Below are 15,606 nucleotides of genomic sequence, written 5' to 3'. Positions count from 1 at the left end.
GTGAATGGACGGGAAAGGGAAGCTACAAAGGGCTTTAAAGTCCAGAGGGGATTGTCTATTTGATCATCGAAGTAATAGGGAGCCATCAGAGATTGTTGGGTGGGAGTGGGATAATGTGGTCAGACCCGTCCTTCAGGGGGGTCTGTTTGGCCGCTGCATTGGAGGGAGGCCAACTGTGGGCTGTTACAGGGAGGGCGATTGGAGGCCTGCACTGCAGGTGGGGCAGGCTCAGGGAAGAGAAGGGGAATCGGAGGAATTTTATGAAGGTAGAAATGAGGGTTGGCCACTGATTGGACATGGAGATGAGAGAAGGAATGGAGGATGACAGGCAAGGGACCACCTGGATTGGGGGTATGATCCCTTTGCAGCCGTAGGGAAGTAAGCAAGGTGGAAGGACTCAGGGGGAAAGATGAATTCCGTTTTAGATATGCTGGGTTGAAGAGGGCCGTGGGACATCTCGCTGGTGATGTCTAATAAGCAGCTTGGAGGACAACAGAAAGGGTGGAGAAGTAGATTTAAGGCTCATCAGCCCAAAGATGAAATCGAAAGTGTTGATGGATCACCTAGTGAATGAGGAGGGAGGAGGGAGGAGAGGCTGAGACAGAGCTTCGCTGGAATGACCTGAAGGAGGAGCCAGAGGTCAGGCGTGAGGGAGGAAATCCCAGAGCCTCAGGGCCACAAAATCCTAGGGAGAGGAAGAGGATGGAGAAACTAGATTAGTGACTTTGGAAAGGGCACTTTCAGGTGAATGATAAGGTCAGAAGCCAGACCGACCTTAATGAGTTATCGGAGCAAGAGGAAACTATGGAGGCTTCTTATGGAGCGGGCCTTCCCAAGGAGACCCCGAGCAACCCCAGCTGGGGTCTGTGTATGTGTATTCTTGGAGAAGTCCCACTAGTGTCGGGGATGTTTATCTGGTGAGCGCAGCTCTTACACCTCAGGAAGGACCCTCCTGGCCAAGCATCTCATGCCCCTTTCTTTTTATTTGTCCGTTTAAGATGACCTGGCGGAGCAGAAGTCCGGCTCCTCCACGCCCCAGCGCTCCTGCTCTGCTGCCGGCCTACACCGACCAAGGCTGAGCTTCGATTCGACCACGGCCGACTGCCATTCTCTCGCTGGATCCTTGACGGGCTCCCTGACGGGGAGTGTGCCTTCGGTAGCGCCGCGCCTGGGCAGCCACACCATGGACTTTTTCGAAATGTGCGCCAGTCTGATCACTACCTTAGCTCGCTGACGATGGCTCATCCCCAGTCTCTGTCCTTGTGTTATTGCACTGTGAGAATCAAATCTGTCTTTTTAAATTATTATCTCCTATTCTGGATATCTTATACACCATAATCCGAACGGAAAGTTGTATTTCCCAGGGACACCCACTTCCACATTGATCATTGAGTAGACTGACATTTTATCTGTTTTGCTCATGGAGAAGTCACATATGTAATATGTTTGATAGGTAAATAGGAATGAAAGTGATTGTGGTTTTAAAGTAGAAAATCTGTGTGTAAGCCGATCGACATCATCCTTCCGAAGCTGTAGCCTTAATTATGGGGATTCTGAAGCATCATTTCTCTGTAGTCTTTGACATGGGTACATCAGGGTGACTCTGCACAACCCTTGCTAGGTGGTGAGGTATTTTTAGCCCTCCCACTTACCTCCAGTTTACTATAATAAGCAACTAGTGTATGCACAGATGTAGGCAGAGTCCAACAAGACTTTTTGTTTTTGTAATCTGTCCTGCAGTCCTTAGTCTGGTGTTGAGAGCGTGAGAGGAGAGAACTAGCCAAAGAATTCCAGGGTCAAGATTCTCCTTGTCTAGACGCGTCTCATGCGGGGCAGCATGGCGAGTTCGTGGTTCTTCTGCAGCAGGTTTCCGTCATTCTTGGGAAGTCACTGTTTTGGAAAAGGTCCTTGGATCACCTTTGCACACCCACCTCAGGGCTTTTGATATCTATCTTTCCAGAGTGCTGATTTCATTTCTGAACCTTTTTTTTTTTTTCCTTTTTAAAATTTTCAAGGAATATAGGATGCTTAGAATTATTCCCATTTGGCTTTTTAGGTTTATTTCTCCACCCCTCCCACCAAGTTTCACAGAATGATTTTGAGACCTCTTTTCCAATTTTTCCGAGACAAACTGATATTTGCTTTATTTAATCTTTTCTAGTTTTTAATAATAGTGAAATAGACCCTTAAATGAGAGAGCAACCACTCTAAAAAGCAAGCACTTACCTCTGGTCACACATTGGACCGCATTAGAAACTCTGAATTCCATCGAGTCAGCTCTTTGTTTCAAGTTTGATTTCTTTCTCTTCTTTCCCCTTTCTTCCCACCGTACTTTTCTTTATGATTTCATTTCTCCTCGATACTGGATGAGCTTTTACATTTTCTGAAGATCTGAATTTGGTTATTACCCTTTTAATCAAAAACATAATTCCAACCTTCTGGGCTTCAGGTTTGGAATGAGCTGTGACCTTCACTGTGGAATGGATAGGGAAGGGACACTGACCCATTTTGTTCTATCATTACATCCCTATATCTTTTATAGATATAGATATACACACAGTAGATGTATGTGTATATTACATTGGCGTGTTTACTTTCCCTTTTTAAAGAAGAAAAAATGTAATTTCTTTCTCTGGCTCACACACGTATCTACTTTTTCTTTCTTTTTATTCAGTGCTTCTTTTTGATACCGAGAATGCCATCTTTCACCTGACTCATCCGAGATATAATACTTAGTATAAATTATAAAATTACAAATCATCCGACAGTGAGATGAAACGTGGCATCGCTTTTAGGGATTATGTTTGTCAGACATCTCGCGTTCTCCGCCAAGAACCAAATGAGGATTTGATATCCCTTTTTCATTCTAAAAATGGTGCATTTTTTATTCTGAAATATTAGCCAAGTCAGGAATTATTATGGGTTAACAATACAGCATGTTGTTTAGTAGGATTTTTTAAAATGCTTTAAATATTTTGTAAATGATTTGATTTTTAGATTCAAATGTGGGTTTTTTTTAATGCAAAAGTGAAAATATTGTTATTACTACTGTTTTTTTAATCATTATTTTGATTAATTAGAGAGCTGCTGGAAAGTCCACCATCTAGTGGCAATTGAGCGTAATTGTTTCCCCTTCAGTGGTTACCGGCATGATTCAGGCTTGCTTGCTCCAATGAGAACTGAGGGTCTTTCCTGCTCCTTCTCGTTTCAGATTCTAAATGGACAACTTTGCTTTTTGGAGGAAAAGTTGCCATATTTCACACACGGCTGCGGGACAAGCCTAGTGGCTGTAAAATGCTAGAATAGGAAATTAGTCCAATTAACACCCAAACCTGCAGGAGTTCTGAACATGGAAACCTACAAAACAGAGCCAGTCCCCACCCAGCCAACATGTGTCAGAGCTGGGACGAGAGGGAGAACCAGAAGGGCTCACGTGGTGTTGGGGAAGAAGTGGGTGTATGAGCCCACAGCACTGCTTGCAAGGGACTGTGGGTCATGAAAGGGGGCCATGGCAGATGGGGAGGGGGTTCCCGGAGAGGTCCGAGCTAAGAGCCGGACCTGGCGGAGGCCGGGAGGGAAACGTCCCAGGCTTGAGAGACAGGACTGCCGTCATATTAGTGTTATAGTGCACATGCTACTCCAAACTTTGACCAAGTTTGTTCACATAAAATTGACTTTAAAATGGGTTGTGGATATTGGTGTTAGGACTTTTGGAATATTTTCTTTATGAACATCTCATTTTTTCTCTCTCATCTACCTAATTGTGAAATACTTAGCTGTTTTAAGGTACTCCAAGCAGTAGAAACAGCATCGCAATTGGATTTCAAGAACTGAGGCCCAAATTTCAAATTATCTACTTATTCTCTGCACCGTCTTCTTGGGCAAAGCCCTAAACCTCTTTGGGCTATTGTTTCCTCATCTGAAACACTAAGGGATTTGCTTGCTGAGGATCCCTCTGGGTTTAACTCCTATATCCTTTGAATCTTTGGGAAATTGTTCTAAGTTTTATGGACATTGTAGCAACCCATTAATCCTTGATTTTAGGGTGAGACCATCCAATAAGATTCCTAGTATAGATAGTCATAGTGGGACTTCCCTAGGACTATTCTGTTGTCCAATTATAGGAAAGAAGGAGAGCACATGAGCCACCAGCCTCACCTTTTACTCCTGTGAGGAATATGATCATTTTTACCCAGTCCTTCTTATACTTGATTTTTGTGGCAGTCAGTCTGGGGCAGGAGCAGTCGCTCGGAAGTATCCCAATTCTTACTCCTGAGGGCAACCAGACCAGAGTTCAGTAGCAGAAGCTGTATTTCCAGGGGTCTAAGCCTTGACCTCAGATAAAGTACCAGTCTCTCTGGTCCTGGAGTACTTGGAGTACTCCAGGACATCACTGTCCCAGAGAATGATGATAAGGCTTTTGGCTTTGTCCAGTCTTGGTTGCCCTTTTCCATTAGAGATGATCTTCTTCTTAATCAGATTCAATTTGAATTTATTACAGAATCTTAGTATCATAGAAAATTTTTGACTTGAGCTATTGCTAGACTAAAGAATTACTACAGATTCACAGCTATTGGAATTGTGATTATGTATGGAACTAGTGACTTCCTAGTGACTTTTTTTTTTTTTTTTTTGCTGAGACAATTGGGGTCAAGTGATTTGCCTAGAGTCACATGTCTAGGAAACGTTAAGTGTCTGAGGTCAGATTTGAACTCAGGTCCTCCTGACTTCAGGACTGCTGCTCTAACCACTGTTCTACCTAGCTGCCCCTCATTAATGACTTTTAAGGCCTTCAGGGGGAAGATAGCTTCTTACTCACTGGAGATGCTATACAGGAGACTCTTGCTTGAGGTAAGGGTTGAACCAGTGGACTTTTGAGGTCCCCTTTGCCTCTGTTTATCACACGTCATCTTTTTAACCAAAGAGAATTTTGTTCAAGTGTGGAATCAAATCATCATTTCAACCAATAACCAACAAGTGAGCTCTTGCATCCAGACATCCCCAATGTTTTCTTTTCTTCCTTCTCAAGTCGTTTCATATCCTAGTCGAACCTTATCCATGACTTAGGAGTCAGAAGGTCATGAGGATATGGCCCTCAGAAGTCAGTGAATGTTTGCATCTGGAAGACCGTACTGGCCTGAGCCGGAGAGAGTGTAACCTGGCTCACGAATAAGGGGATTGAGATAACAATGAGGAAGGGAACCAGTTCCATTCAGCAGCCAAAGCCCGACAGTTCAGGCTTTAGCCAACTGCAGGCCGCAGTCCCGTGTCAGGCTGTTGGCTGCGTGAAGCACAACTTTCCAATGATGATGATGGACTAGAAATAACATTTCCATAATGTATGGGAAGGCAGCATGAATTGGGAATATCCTGGAAACCAGAAAGGCCTGGATTCAGGTCCTACCCTTGACCCACACTGACTGGCCAGTCTCTTAAAGTCTCAGTTACTCAGGTTACTCTAAGACTAAAAAACTGCAGAACAGATGCTAATTTATATTGGAAGAGGGAGTTTCTTCACTGGGCACCAAATAAGTCATGGATCTGGTCCCCAAACTGCAGAGGCCCATCCATAGAAATGCCATACTTGATGATTTATGATACGCTGTCACATGCTTTCCTAATTCATCAATGTGTAAATTGTCCCCGGGAAACATGTAATCCTTGTGACTGTTTTGTCCAGCCAGCCTATACTCAGGAAATGCAAATTACTTTAAATATTAGCTTAGGCAGGGTGTATCTGGGAAAGTAAATCTGACTTGACATAATAGGAAATGATCATCAGGCATTCCATAGCCATAAATGAGTTTGGATCAGTTGCTCTTCAAGTTAATCTGTATTTTCCATTAGTGTATATAACCAAGCGAGCCGAGTCTCATGTTTACGTGTCACCTTCCATCCTTGAATTTGATTTTTTCCCCAAGGATGACTTACATTCATCCTTTAAAATTACTTAGCTACCATAGAAATCACCCTTTCGCTCACCAGTTAACACTGCATGCTCGACTAGGAGCTGAGAGCTCTTACAAAAGGAGAGAGAGATTTTTATTGGTGGGTTTTCCTTTACAAAATTCTTTCCTCTCTAAGAGCAAAGATCTAGGACCTCATGCAAGACCTCCCCCCTCTGGTCTGTCGTTTCTTTTCTCATGAGACCTATAACCATCTCTTGTCATGGTGAAATTCCCTTCCTTCAATAGTTTTCCTTGGGATACAGCTGTGTACTTTGCTGAATAAATTAATGAAGGGCGAACTCTGGCTTTCTTGGAGGAACAGGACTGGATCATTCCCAAGCAGGATCCTTCCGACTTGGAAACTGTGGTTTTTTCCACGGTAGTGATTACTAGAGCTGTGACAGACATGAGGATGTATAGTACAGTAGAGATGATGCTGGGTCTCCTTTTGCTAGGATCTGATTATAAAATATATACTTGAATCTTTTATAAATAAAATCATCCTCTAGAATGCCAATGGCAGAAACATCTCAGTGAGCCAGACTTTGCCCAGACATATCCTCTACTCGATGGGTGCCATAGGAAGGCAACCCTCCTGAAATTGAATAAAGGGACAGGGAAGACTGGTCAGAATTAGAAAGGAACAACAGCTTCCCTTGGTTGAGCACTTAAAATTTGCAAAGCACTTTTTGTGTCTGAATGGTATACTGGAAAAAGAAAATAGCTTTTTTATTTTCAGTAGCACATAGCAGAAGGCAAACAGTGGTGTCTGGTTTAGTTCTTTGGGGAGAACATTAACAGTTTAATAAGAATAATATATAATTGAATCATCATGAATAAGAATGGTTGATCTTTTTCAAACCAACTGTTTATAAATAGCATGTATGTGTAGGAGTTGAAATCTTTTTTTTTGTGGAACAGAAATCTTGAGTCCTTGGCCACTGACTATTCAAGTTCCCAGCTTAGGTCATGCTGTCTTTTGTCCAGTTTATTCCATAATCAGATTCATGAGGGTTTTGTATGTGGGAGTGTGTGTGTGTGTGTGTGTGTGTGTGTGTATTTATGCATTCTTGTATAGAGAAATACAGATTTAGAGGGCAATAATACCATTAGAGGAGCGTTGTAAATGTGAAATAAACATTTCAGTTTGACATTACTACTGAGCCCATCATCTTGGCAAAACCTTGTATTCATAGGACAAAGACAAAACTGTCTAAGTTACTACTAGCTCTAAGCTATCGAAGGTTAGCTGTATTTTGTACGACAAACTGAAATATTCTCAATTCTGTGTGCCATATGTGCCTAAGACCAACATGATTTTTAAAACCTATGTGGCGATGCACAAGGCTGCACTCAACTTGGATCCTCACATTTAACTCATTTTTGTTGGGAGTGGACTTATATTTTGTCCACTGAAAAGTTTCTAACACAACGGGCAGTTTTTCTCCCATTTGTAGTTACTGTATACTTGCTAACACTAAGCATGGAGTAATTGGTACCAGATCCATCATTGGAGGTGAATTAGAGTTTTAATTAAAATTTTCTCAATCACAGACCGATCATTTTTAGATATGCAGTGGTTGGATCTGCTTGAGAGCCTTTTGTTTGCTTTGTGGATGCTTTCACTATAGGGTAAATCCTTGGGGTGTGTGTGTGTGTGTGTGTGTTCTGTTTACAATTGAAGAGAGATTATATTGAGAAGTTCACAATTATTTAGGCAACCAGGGTAGGTATATTTCATGTAAATTTAAAGTACAATTTAAAAAATTCTCTAGACAAAGATTCTCTTTACAAGAATCACCGGTTAAGCACATCATAGCATCCACACTTAAGAATACGCAGAGATTTCAGAAGCCAGGTACTCTATGATAGAAGGTTAATAGAGCATCTTATCTTTGGCCTGAATAAGTTTGCACTGGTTGAAAATTAAGAGGAGCGAGAGGGATATTTTTAGTAAGAAGAATAGACGGCAAAACACCAAAGACCATTTTTGTGGTTGGAAGCCTTTTCTACCTTTCCAGTGCTCATTAAATCTGCTTTGTCAAAGGGAAAAACTTTTATGGAGCCGATATTATTCTCGTGGGACTTTAAGGAAAACCAGAGCCTCTGTTGTCAGGGAAATCCAGAATCGTGCCTTCTGTACTTGAACTAGGGGCAGTATTGTCCAGCTGATAATTATTAGTGCTGCTGCTGCTGCATGGGGGTTTGATGGAGACTTGAGAAAATGAGCACAGATGGGATACCTCATTCCCCCTATTTCCCTTTCTCTCTTTGCTTCTTATAACAGCAAATGTTTTGCCATTTGTTCTTGCCAAGTTGGTTCCCAGTTGCCTTTTACCGTGAAGACTGGACTACGTTTATTAAGCCCTTGCTCTGTCCTTTTGTGTTTCTCTGGGGTGTCTGCTTCCTCTTTGACATGACTTGGCCAGAAGCTCCATGGGAAAAGTCCAGCTCCTCGAGTAGCCTTTAGAGAACACCGACTTCAGGCTTCATAGAGGCACTTTCAATGTTCTTGAAAGAAGGGAATATTGTCCAGGGAGCAGAGCTGGGGATAGAATTCTCCAACTTAACAGCTGATTGTGCTATAATCAATCAGGGATCACTTTGGCAGAATCCAGATGATAATGATCCCTTCTTTACCTCACAGATGAATTGTGAGATGCTATTGGAAATGCATTAGAAAGTGCAGAGAGTCCTCATGGGAAATATAAAAACCCTTTGCTCCCTGATTTTTTTTAAAAATAATTATCTTTGATAACGGACAGGATGGCTAGTCTGAATTTTCTAGGTGAGTCTTATACAGTATCCACACATTTTGCGGTTAAAAAGTTTGAAACACGTCTTTGCAGATTATGAAAGACTGGATACAAAGGACTTGCCCTTAAATTGATTCTAAGTAAATTCTCAGATGTGACCTTTGTCATCTTGTGCTCTGATTTCTAAATGGAAAGCCTTGAGACGCCTGCAGAAGCTGCCTTAATGCATTACCACACACCTTTCTCTCCAGACTGTTCGTGCTCACTGGGTGTACACACAGTTTTGAATGTGTAGTCATAAAGTTGTCCCAGAACTGTGAAGTGCTCTAAACATGGTCGTATTTATACAAAGCATGTTTGTATTTTGTATTTTGTTACACACGTGTGCTGGCGTATCTAAAAGGCAACTTTTTAGTGGGGGAAAAACTCCTAAACCCTGGAAATAAATGACTATGAAGGTATATCTTTCTGATATGGGGGCGACACGTAACAGTTTCAATGTGATAAGGCATGAATGTTCACTTCACCCATCTTAAACCGCTACCAACCTGCAGCCTTCCAGTGGGGGGCCTTGGAGAGTACTTGAGGGAGGCAGTGTGAGGTAGGGGAAAGTTTGCTGGACTTAATCCAAGAAGACTGGGGTTTGAAACCCTAATTGTAACACCAGCTAATTGTGCAACTCTGGGCAAATCACAGCCTATCTTAACCTCAGTTATCTTATCTCTAAAATGGGAATATAAAATGCTTTTCTTGTTTCCATACAGCGTTGTTTATAAGAAAAGCATTTTGTAAATCCCCAAATGACACAGAGATATCAGTGACATGGTTTACCGATCTATTTTGAGACACTTTTTTAAAATCGTTGAAAGTGGGGACCATTTTTCAGAGTTGTCTGTCACAATGAAAAGCCCCTGACTGCCATTTTTTCCCTTGAAGATGGCAGAAGACCCAGAGGATTTCAGTTTTGTTTTTGGTGCACTTCTAGCAGGGTTCAGATCATTAGTAAAAGGCCTTACCTCCCAAGGTCCACCCAGAAAGAACTTGTCTTCAGCCACTGTCCCTCATGTCATAGCTCTTGTTTCCCCCAGCTTGGGGTATGCACTTTAGAAACTCTGAGATTAAGCACCCACCCAGAAGAAAGGATGCTCTGGCTGCTTGCAAGCCTTTACCGGTAAATAAAGGAAATCCTCTGAAGGATGATTTGTGTGGTTCCTGTTTATTAAAGGGGGGTGATCAAGTGTGCAGGGAGACAGATAAAACGATTCTGGTGAAAATTCACCACGGCCTCGTGTCGTTGGACGAGAATCAGGAGGTGGTGGAGAGTGCCCCGGCATCTCATCCACCCCCACTACTACTGCCCATGTGGGCTCCGGTTTCCTCAGGTCTGGAAGCCCAGCAACTTTGCGGGCCCTTATGGACTTTTCTTGGTCTGGGTCCAGAGCTGGGATGTCCATTCTCCCAATGCCAGCAAACATAGCAGGAAACAGCAGTGTGGAATTGGGCAAGGAGCACTGAATGGGTAATTATGGAGTCGGGGTTCAAATTCTGCTTTGGCTCCTTTCCTATGTAACTGAACAGTTTTACTGGACATGGGGTACTTTTCCTTAATAAAAGAAAGCTGGCGAGGGGGGCAGGGTGAAGTTTACCGAACTCTTCCAGCTCAAAATCCTATGACCAACTAGCCATGCTGAAGAATTGAGGAAGAAGAGGAAGCTCATCAAACACAGGATACCAATAAGAGAGTTTTCAATTGCCTGAAAAGTACAGGCAGCCCACAGAGTTGCTCTCACGGTGTAAGGCTTGTAGCCCCTTTGGTTCATATACTTTGAAGGACATTTCAAGAAACTTCAGGATTAGCTCTAGTTGTACTTTTTTTTTTTTTAAAAAAGCAGCTTGAACATTTCTTTTGAACTAAAAGCTTCAAATTGATGTTTTTGAAGCTTGAAAGAATGGATGTTCCTTTATACCTTCCTCACATTTCACACACTCCATTAATTAATACATACTAAAGTATTACATTGTTAACTTAAGGATGAAAGAAAATAGAGGATAGTTTTTGAAAAACCATAAAGAAAATAGAATAAAGTCAGGGAAAAATCAAGATAATTCAAGAAGCATTAATGAGTACTTCTGTGTGCTTAGCACTGATTGTGCTAAGTGCTGGGGATAACATGAAAAGTAATAACCCACAGTCTTAATAGGAGAGACACCATGAAAACAATTAAAAAGAAGCTTTATACTCATTTATATATACTTGAATAATTGGAAATAATCAAAAGAGGGAGAGCAATGGGTAAATGACAGAAATGGAGAAATGTTGTCTGGTTGTCTGACTCTTGGGAGAACTTGAGAAAGTGGACAGCCTAGTAGGGGCAGCAGAACTTAAGGAGAATCCCACTATCCTCTCATTTAGCCCAGGGAGAAGAGCGACCTTTACTGGAGAAGATTGAGACTGGTGTGTTTGGGATGGTAGGAAAGTCAGTCAGTAGGGAAGTGCTAAATGAAGGGGAAGGAGTGCACTGGTTAAAAAATAGTGGGAATAGGAGATTCTGTTGAGAAAATCTACATAGTATTCTAAGTCTAATTAACAAGTTGTCTTTAGTCCATGAAATCACAGGATTGGCTGCTTCTGCCTCCCCCAACTGCTAACCAAGTAATAATGTATGTAAAGTTCTTTAATATTATTACTAATTATTGTATTATATTAATTGTTATTAGAATAGTAGGCAACGTTATAATAATCTGGCACAAAATAATCTCTATTTCTATAGCACTTGATATTGTAACCACTAAGGAGAGAGTGCTACCTTGCTGCCATCTTTATGAACTTGGAAACTGTCTTCATGGAAGACATGAAGCTTGGGACAATAGAGAGAGCGCCAGATCGGGAGGCAAAGGACTCGTGGGGAAGGCCCGGCTCGCTGGTTGGACCTCTCAATTCAAAGCCAGCCAACGCCGCTGCTTTCTCAATGTCGCAAATATAGTGAGCAACATGATTCTGAAGACACTTAGCAGGCTGGAAGTTTTGTAAAGCAAGAGTGATCGGTTCCTGAGAACCTGCTGGGGGCTTATAGTGAAGAGAGAGTCATTCTTGATGTCAGAAAGACTAAGTCATGTCCACACACGGGTGGGTGGACCCCATGCCTGGGTGACCCCAGGCAAGTCACTTAACTTCTCAGGGCTCCAGACAACTCCCTAACAGAAGATGCTGGGAACTGGACAAGAGAACTGTCTTGCTAGGGAGTTCCCCATGTCAGGCAAGCATAGATCCAGACTCTGCCCTTCCCACGGGCATTGGGCTCCCTGTGGGAGGACACAAAACCAAAGGGGACACATTCCCTGCCTTATGTGAGGCCGCAGAAAAGAGCCCACATACTCTGTGTATCTAAACAAGTTTAAACACAAACCTATGTGTGTGGGTATGCTTATGCATGTATATATTCAGAGATATACAAGCATATGTACATATAGACTCATACGCACATGCACATGTAGATAAAGTAAGTCTAAAGCCAGTTGAAGATTAACATTGGGGAAGAAGGTCATTAAAGCCAGTTAAGGCCTCTGAAGAAGGAAAATTTTCTTTTGAAAATGTCTCCTCAAGGATGATGTCTCCTCATACTTGTTCAATAAATGGTACATGCTTAAGCCAGACTCTCAGATCTCAAATTTTGAATTTTGAACTTCTTGAGAAAACTCCAGCTTCTTAGTTCTTAACAGAAGAGGCTCTGAGAGACACCTTGGATAATCCCTCTGAACTTCCATTTCCCTGGCACATCCCAAGGAGGTGAGACAGTGATTCCGAAGGTCACTTGAGGCTTCAGGGATCGCCATCATCACGTGTTAAAGGACTGTGGTACGGAGGAGAGGTTAGCTGCCAACTAACCGTAAAGGTCAAGGAGCCACCGTGGGGGGAAGGTAGGAGACAGATTTAGACTCACTGTGGGAAAAAGCTTTCTGATTATTAAGAGCTGCTCAGAAAGGGAAGAAGTTACTGAGTGAGGAGGAGGATTTGCCTTCAAAGGCTTGAATCAACATAGTTACTAGGATAATTTTTTCAGATAAGAATTAGGGCAGACACAGGCTTCCCAACCAGAGTTGCATTGGAGTCTTTATTGTAGACTCTATACACATAATGGAGTCTTTTCGTGTTAGGGTGGTATTTGCTGCCCTCTGACACCCCCAGCCCAGAGCTTCTGGGGTTCTCTCACGATCCAGTTACTTACTTTAAGGTGAGTGGGTCAGAAAAGGGGTCAAAATGCCGAGAAGAGCATCAGGGCCCAGAGGGAAACCATCTGATTTTCCTCTTCTCTTTGGCAATGTCTTATGTTTGGGTTGGCGCTTGCACAGACCTGCACATGCTGAAGGGCGGGGATGGCGAGCCCTCGCCGAAATAACAAAGATCAGCATTCCTTCTCTCGATGCGAGTTGGATTCTAACCTTTGCTCTGTTTCTGTGGCTTGGACCATATTATGCTGAAACTTTAATGTGAATGGGTGGTGCCCTCATGTAGTCTGAGAATGGAAAACTCAGGAGAGAAAGGCGCCTGGATGGCACCGGAGGACCCCGGCTGCCCTTGGCAGGTTCCATTGCTTTATCTGAAAGCCAGCGGGAGTGTGGAATCACTTCACATCTGTCTTCTTCCGGCTCCAACAGTCTCTGTTCCAATATGGTTTCTTCTAAGATTCCTTCCAATTCTGACATTTTTCTGTTCCAGCAGCCTCTTTTTAAAGTTATCCCTAGCAGTTCTAACATCCTCTGCTCTGGCTCTGACTTTCCATGAAATCGTCTGAACAATACACAATGTGAAAAAAGTCAAATGGCAATTGAAGGAAAACCTATTCCTTGAGTTTTCTGTAATTCAATCCAGCAAATGTTCATTCAGTTTCCAGAGGAGACAGAGGAATAGGATGTCTCCCTGCCCTCAGGAAGCCTGTTGGGTGTTAGCTCCCTCCCACAAAGCTCTGTGAGCGCAGCCATTCTGCCACATTGTGTTTCTCGGTGGTATTTCTGTTTTCACCTTAGTTCCCCAATTAAACTGGGAAGCAACAGCGACTCGTCTCTGCCAATGGGACAATGCTACTCAAGGAGCCCTGATGCTGAAACCCTTTACCTCCCCGGCATTATGTCTGTTTTACATAATTAAAAACAAAAATCCCCCCAAACAATCCAACTTCTGATAAACATCCCCCCCACAACTCTGTTTTTTATTTTTTTTAATATGAAAATACATTTAAGTGCTAGCTTTGTTTAGAGAGGCAAAACAACTCGGTTCCATGACCAACAGGACTTCTCAAAGTGGCCGTTAACATGCACACCAGCCAGGCTTTGCCCAAGTAGAGGCGGCCCAGAGAAAACAAGAATAACCTTGGCGTGAACTGAAGAAATAGCGACTCTGAAATATGCCCGTGACCTCAATGAGAGCAGTCAGTGTGGAGGGACAGCAGTTCTGCTAGAAGTTGGGGCAGCTCGCTTCCAACCTCCAGACCTCATCCCTTTCATTTTAATCCCCTGAAATACAGCATTTACTTATACTTTACAAGGCCTCAAAGCCTTCCCACTGTCAAATGTTTTAAAATAATTCCCTAAAATACCATTTAAGTGCTAAAAATCTTCCATGGAGAAAATTTAGAATCTAGACTTTTAAATAATAAAAGTAAGTATGTGCTGAGTAGATTATGTAAACCTACTACTCAATAATATGTTCCCTAAATGAAATCGGCTATCTTTGAAGCAGTGAGTTCCTCATCATTTAGAAATAGTCAAGTAGAAGTTTGACGATCAACAATTTGGAATATTTTTTGGAATATTCCATATTCCAGTAACTGTAACAACTTCTCCTCCTTAAATAATATTCATGGAAAAATTGATTTGGGGTATGTTAAAAGATTGCACTTGGAAAGGTCATAGGTATGGAAAGGTCACAAAATCACAAATGTTTTCATCAATAAGATAGAATCTCTTATTGACAAGGTGTTGATGGGTTTCATTGCTAGAGGAACATTAAAACAGGTTCTCACACAAGAAATTCTCGAGGAAAGCATTTCTGGAGCCTGCAAAAAATAGAAATCACCAAACATTTGGAGCTTAGGTGACGGGATGAGACAGGAAGTAATCCCTGTAGAATTTCCAGACTGATGATCAGGACATTTTCACATTGTATACAGTTTATTAATTATATTTTAACTGAAATTTATATTGAATCCCCGAGTTTAGGAAGATATCAGAAACATTCAAGATGCTTCCTCAAAGAGCAGCAGTGTTTGATTTTTAACTTATTTCTTTGATGTCTCAGACATTAAATGAGGTATTGTTGGGGTACCTCATGTTAAAGTGGACATTGACAAGATAAAACAAGACCAGAAGTGGGTGGTTGGGGTGCTGAAAGGATTTAAATGTATGTCCTTTAAAGCTTGAATAAAGGGCTGGGGATATTTGTCTTGGAGAAAAGAGAGCTCAGGAGAAATAATTTGATTATGTGCAGTTGTATTCAGGGAGCCAGCCTTAGACAGAGGAAGTCCTGGTTTCAAATCTTGGCTTAGACACAAACTAGCCATGGGACTCTGAGCAAGGCACTTGACCACCCCAAGCGGCAGAGCAGCAGGTGTTGCTCTGCTTTGTTGGACAGGGTTTGCTCACCAAGAATTCCCTACACAATAAAGTGCAAGCGTATACCCCACCACAGCCCCCACAAAAACGTGACATAAGCAGTGACTTTGGAGGTGTCCCTTACGCTTCATGACTTTTGGCAACATTTTTATCATGTATAAAATCAGGGATTTAAAAGAAATGATATCCAGGGATACAACCCTAGATCTTCTAATTATTATTTTTAAACATGGGGGGGGGCTGTCATTTTGAAGAGACGGGATATTCTGGATGCTTCAATCTAGAGGATGAGG

General features: G+C 42.2%; 1 protein-coding gene across 1 annotated transcript in view; it reads left to right on the top strand.

The window, feature by feature from the left end:
• PRKAA2 (protein kinase AMP-activated catalytic subunit alpha 2) overlaps positions 1-3,755 on the top strand; it is a 57,519-nt gene extending 53,764 nt beyond the window's left edge. The window contains exon 9 of the mRNA XM_031969041.1: positions 999-3,755. Within this exon, the coding sequence (XP_031824901.1) occupies positions 999-1,234 (236 nt within the window). The 3' untranslated portion in view covers positions 1,235-3,755. The remainder of the gene's footprint in view (positions 1-998) is intronic.
• The last annotated feature ends 11,851 nt before the right edge of the window (positions 3,756-15,606 follow it).

The sequence above is a fragment of the Sarcophilus harrisii genome, chromosome 4 (genome assembly GCF_902635505.1).
Source record: "Sarcophilus harrisii chromosome 4, mSarHar1.11, whole genome shotgun sequence".
Lineage (NCBI taxonomy): Eukaryota > Metazoa > Chordata > Mammalia > Dasyuromorphia > Dasyuridae > Sarcophilus > Sarcophilus harrisii.
Note: the sequence above shows the minus strand (reverse complement) of the source record. Positions and strands in the feature narration are given on the sequence as shown.